Source organism: Myxine glutinosa, chromosome 1 (assembly GCF_964187855.1).
Source record: "Myxine glutinosa chromosome 1, kmMyxGlut1.1, whole genome shotgun sequence".
Lineage (NCBI taxonomy): Eukaryota > Metazoa > Chordata > Myxini > Myxiniformes > Myxinidae > Myxine > Myxine glutinosa.
Genome location: NC_136261.1, coordinates 279166174 through 279172250, shown reverse-complemented (window position 1 = coordinate 279172250; position 6077 = coordinate 279166174). Strand labels below are relative to the sequence as shown.

The following is a 6077-nucleotide window of genomic DNA, read 5'->3' as shown; positions in this document are numbered from 1 at the left end:
TTTAGCCTTCGAGCAACTCACTTCTGCTAATTGGGGCACTTTTAGCCTTCCAGCAACTCACTTCTACTAATTGGGGCACTGTTAGCCTTCCAGCAACTCACTTCCGCTAATTGGGGCACTTTTAGCCTTCCAGCAACTCATTTCTGCTAATTGGGGCACTTTTAGCCTTCCATCAACTCATTTCTGCTAATTGGAGCACTTTAAGCCTTCCAGCAACTCACTTCCGCTAATTGGGGCACTTTTAGCCTTCCAGGGACTCACTTCCGCTAATTGGGGCACTTTTAGCCTTCCAGGGACTCACTTCCGCTAATTGGGGCACTTTTAGCCTTCCAGCTACTCACTTCCGCTAATTGGGGCACTTTTAGCCTTCCAGGGACTCACTTCCGCTAATTGGGGCACGTTTAGCCTTTCAGCGACTCACTTCCGCTAATTGGGGCACTTTTAGCCTTCCAGGGACTCACTTCCGCTAATTGGGGCACGTTTAGCCTTTCAGTGACTTACCTTTGCTATTTGGGGCACATTTAGCCTTTCAGACTCACTTTTGCTATTTTGGGGCACTTTTAGCCTTTCAGCGACTCACTTTTGCTATTTGAGGCACATTTAGCCTTTCAGCGACTCACTTTTGCTAATTGGGGCACTTTTAGCCTTTCAGACTCACTTTTCCTAATTGGGGCAATTTTAGCCTTTCAGCGACTCACTTTTGCTATTTGGGGCACCTTTAGCCTTTCAGTGACTCACTTTTGCTAATTGGGGCACTTGTAGCCTTTCAGTGACTCACTTTTGCTATTTGGGGTACTGTTAGCCTTTCAGTGACTCACTTTTGCTATTTGGGGCACTTTTAGCCTTTCAGACTCACGTTTGCTATTTGGGGCACTTTTAGCCTTTCAGTGACTCACTTTTGCTAATTGGGGCACTTTTAGCCTTCCAGCAACTCACTTCTACTAATTGGGGCACTTTTAGCCTTCCAGGGACTCACTTTTGCTATTTGGGGTACTGTTAGCCTTTCAGTGACTCACTTTTGCTATTTGAGGCACATTTAGCCTTTCAGCGACTCACTTTTGCTAATTGGGGCACTTTTAGCCTTTCAGACTCACTTTTCCTAATTGGGGCAATTTTAGCCTTTCAGCGACTCACTTTTGCTATTTGGGGCACCTTTAGCCTTTCAGTGACTCACTTTTGCTAATTGGGGCACTTGTAGCCTTTCAGTGACTCACTTTTGCTATTTGGGGTACTGTTAGCCTTTCAGTGACTCACTTTTGCTATTTGGGGCACTTTTAGCCTTTCAGACTCACGTTTGCTATTTGGGGCACTTTTAGCCTTTCAGACTCACGTTTGCTATTTGGGGCACTTTTAGCCTTTCAGTGACTCACTTTTGCTAATTGGGGCACTTTTAGCCTTCCAGCAACTCACTTCCGCTAATTGGGGCACTTTTAGCCTTCCAGCTACTCACTTCCGCTAATTGGGGCACTTTTAGCCTTCCAGGACTCACTTCCGCTAATTGGGGCACGTTTAGCCTTTCAGCGACTAACGTCCGCTAATTGGGGCACTTTTAGCCTTTCAGCGACTTACTTTTGCTATTTGGGGCACTTTTAGCCTTTCAGACTCACTTTTGCTATTTTGGGGCACTTTTAGCCTTTCAGCGACTCACTTTTGCTATTTGAGGCACATTTAGCCTTTCAGCGACTCACTTTTGCTAATTGGGGCACTTTTAGCCTTTCAGACTCACTTTTGCTAATTGGGGCAATTTTAGCCTTTCAGCGACTCACTTTTGCTAATTGGGGCACTTGTAGCCTTTCAGTGATTCACTTTTGCTATTTGGGGCACTTTTAGCCTTTCAGTGACTCACTTTTGCTATTTGGGGCACTTTTAGCCTTTCAGACTCACGTTTGCTATTTGGGGCACTTTTAGCCTTTCAGACTCACGTTTGCTATTTGGGGCACTTTTAGCCTTTCAGTGACTCACGTTTGCTATTTGGGGCACTTTTAGCCTTTCAGACTCACGTTTGCTATTTGGGGCACTTTTAGCCTTTCAGTGACTCACTTTTGCTATTTGGGGCACTTTTAGCCTTTCAGACTCACGTTTGCTATTTGGGGCACTTTTAGCCTTTCAGTGACTCACGTTTGCTATTTGGGGCACTTTTAGCCTTTCAGACTCACGTTTGCTATTTGGGGCACTTTTAGCCTTTCAGACTCACGTTTGCTATTTGGGGCACTTTTAGCCTTTCAGTGACTCACGTTTGCTATTTGGGGCACTTTTAGCCTTTCAGACTCACGTTTGCTATTTGTGGCACTGTTAGCCTTTCTGTGACTCACTTTTGCTCATTGGGGCACTTTTATCGTGCCATCGCTGGGACAGAATCAGTCATTAAAATCGTCTTTTAACACAATTTACAGCATTAAAACGAAAGAGTCAAACTGAGGGCAATTTCAAAGGACAGTAGTTATAACCATAATTGTGTTCCTGGATGCAAATCACTCATGAAAATATAGAGAATATCCATGGATGAGAGGTGTCACGTTTCCATCATTTTTTGTTAATACCAGCAAGCGGCTGCAGTGGAACAGGAGAGGACGACGGCCTGCTGATTAGTGGCTTACCCACAACTCAAGGATGTGCATTGTGCGCTCATCACTTTGTTGTGCTCGACACGGATGGAAGTAGGAAGCAAACGCCCTCTTGGAAGCACCGAAATCCTGAACTATTCCAGTGGAATGATTAGAGTCTCGTAGATAAATCACTGCAAGTTAAACGTATCCTTCATAAATTTCAAGCCAGCAAATACAAAGCGCAAACATCTGGTCAAATTGCTGACGGACGAGTGAACTTTCACAATTGTTCTCTGCCGACTAAGTCAGTCAACGCCGATGGTAGATCACTCTCATGATCTGCTGATGGTGATGGGTCGGGATCGTAGTTGTATTTCCATGACTTGCCAGGGGCTGAAGAAGTTGATTTGGTGCAGATCACAATTCCTCAGAGGGATAGAGGTTAGAAAATTAGCTATGTTCGTTTTATCATTGTATGTGGGACCTTTCCTTTCTTTAATTGATACCGGCCTATTGTACTTCTGATTAGTTTTCACGTTCTTTTCGGAGCTTGGTGAGCCATGGTAGCTACCACAATGGATAAATCATGGCATTGAAGAAAGATCGCAAAGACTAATTTGCACAATACATTCGATGCGTATGGCCGACATTTCAATTGTTACCTTGCACGCACGATATCTTATACTCCGATGACCATTGTTATTAAGGGGTTCTGCGCATGTGTGGTGATGCATTGTGCATTGTGTGGCGATCACCTTATTTGAAAAGTCAAATATCGGTTCCAGGTTACAAATCAAACCTCGTAAAATGAAGAACCAGAATAAATGTTCTTTTACCGAAAAGCGGTTAGATTTTGGAGATGGTATAGGTCAACATGGAGTTACCCCAGAGAAAGTCGGAAGCCAAATGAACACAAAGTCACAGGTGGGTTGGGCCTAGTCAGTAGGCCTCAGCGCGCACCAGCTTCACGTACACGGCAAGCCGCAGCTGTGATGAAAGCTACTCCCTTGCCACTTCCTCCCTCCGAAAGACGGAAGGAGACAGAGCAGTGAGGAGAAAGCTGATCGGTCATCTCAGCCACCTTCTGAGCAAAGCTGGAGGGAGGCAAAAAAAAAAATAGCTGTCAATTTAGATAAATAATGCAGGAAAGTGGGAGGAATACATTAGATTTAAATATCTTTGTACACCTCATTCAAGGCTTAAAAAGTCATCCTTAAACATAGTAAGCACAAAATAAAGGATACGAGTCAAAACACCAGGTATTTTACAGATCAACAAATTGTCGAGAGATCATATTGAGCCATGGGCCGTGTAAGGCTATGCTTGATTTTGCAAGAATGAAGACTTGCAAACAGTTTATAATGGGCCAAAAGACCATTTGCTGCAACGTTATTTTGTGCCAACACAAACAACATCAAAGGCTAATTGAAAAGTAAGAGCACATGTGTGTTTCGACGTAACCCCAATCTACCATACATCAAACCGATGAAGAACATGTGCTCGGATCGAGTGAAGTCGCTGTGGACACACTGACACTCCATCAGCCTATCCTACAATGGGAAGGAATGACGTTTGAAACCCTTGAGGTTCGCACACTCCTCTTCCAATATTGAACCAGAAATGAAAGAGTAAATTCACGCACGATATATTTTCACGCAATGATGCATATTACTTACTACTAGCAACGGTACCCGCCCTACGGGCGGGGCTTCAATTGGGAGGCCCAAATGAAAAGGCAAAATATCAGAAATGTAAGGGTTTTTATTTTATTTTAAACGATTTATATAAACATCCGTTAAATCATATCACACGCAAATCATCAAAATCTAAACAGTATTTGTAGAATTTCAATAAAAGCCACATCATTGTTCATATTGGTAAATATTATTCCATCGTGTTTGGAAAAACTGGAAAATTGGAAAAATTGGGAAAAAATTGAAAAACAATATAGCCTATTTTACTCCAAGGGGTCCCAGGATTACCCACCCAAAATATCGTTGCGATCGGTTCAGCCGTTTTTGAGGTACCTGGGAACGGACGGACAGACGGACATTTGGTGAATTATAGTAAGATACAGTTCTCAAAGAAGCCTGGTGTTGGCTTAGCGGTTAGGGTGCAGGCTTGGGATCCTAGGATCCTGGGTTCGAATCCCAGTTGATCGCTGAATTAATGCCAGGGTGGTTGACTCAGCTTGTCCTCCTTCCGAGGTTGGCAAATTGAGTACCAGCTTGCTGGGATGAATGATCCCAGTGAGTACCCCAATTTAGAATAGGTACCCCGTATTCCTGCGCATCGTAAGAGGAGACCAAGGGTTGACGTCAGGAATGGCATCCGGCCATAAAAAAACATTGCCTCAAACGGGGAACCATGATTGTCATGGGGCCCGCAAGGCTAACCCCTGCTCTAGCGGGGAAAATGGCCTGAAAAAAACGATCACTCATATACAGTTCTCAAAGAGACTTTGGCCTTCCTTGTACACCTCTTCTTCACTAAAATACAGATTCGTGTAGAACGTTGTTTTACCTATACATTTCAGAGTTCAGACGACCTACATAATTATATTAAATTTCTGGCTACACACCTGTCTCGATGGAAGCAGACTTTGGACAGTAATACATGGTCCAGTTTAAAAAATTTCCTTGAATCTTATGATACTCCCCCAGGATAAATTACAGACTCCCTATCTAAATGAGGGGCATGCCCTCCAGTTTGAGAACCAATGCTCGAGCAGACACATGGGTCTTGACAATTATTTCTGATGCAGACCAATAGTGCTGGTGAGCAGGAAGAGCTTTCATGATATTTATGGAGAAAGTAAAAGAAAAGCATATTTAATGGCCAAAACCCTCAATGATGCCATGAAATATTGTTACACCTTCACGACACCCAACGGATATGGAGAGAAAATGTCTGTGTCCACCGGATTAATTTGGTGTGAATCGGTGTATCTGAATGCAACTACCATGAATCCTTACTCTCACTCAAGGGAAACACGGGATACAGCAGGGGACTGATGAGACAAATAACCGAACTGCACACTGCTCATGCACACGGTGTGGGTCCGTCCTGAGACCGGCCAGCCAATGGGGTCCTGTCTTGGAGCGCAGCGATTTGGTGTGGGAACCATATGCAGCAGCAGTCGAAAGTTGAAAGGGGAAAATGGCAGCAGGCACAAAAGACATGAACGCCAACCCAACAACACAAACACACGAACCACACAGCGAGCTAACTGTTTGCACGTTTATAATCCAAACGGGGCCCGTTGAAGCGTTCATGGGGCATGCTCATTGGACATTCCGACGAAACCTGGTGGACAAGTTGGGTGTGTAACTTTTGGTTCAGGTCCAGATCTAGATCAGTTGGATACAAAACAAACTGTTCAGCATGGCAGAGGAATGTGCTTGACCGAGTGCCGTTCTTGTTAAACATGTGCTCGACACGTTTTATCACTCACATTTATGGGAACTACCTATGTTACACGTCCTATGAAATAACTACTCTAATCTATCCCCCATTTTACCCCTAGACCAG

General features: G+C 44.1%; 1 protein-coding gene across 1 annotated transcript in view; it reads right to left on the bottom strand.

Moving 5' to 3' along the window:
• Positions 1-3362: 3362 nt before the first annotated feature.
• LOC137437879 (hexokinase-2) overlaps positions 3363-6077 on the bottom strand; it is a 74541-nt gene continuing 71826 nt past the window's right edge. Inside the window, exon 18 of the mRNA XM_068132576.2 lies at positions 3363-3640. Coding sequence (XP_067988677.1) covers positions 3496-3640 — 145 coding nt within the window. The 3' untranslated portion in view covers positions 3363-3495. The remainder of the gene's footprint in view (positions 3641-6077) is intronic.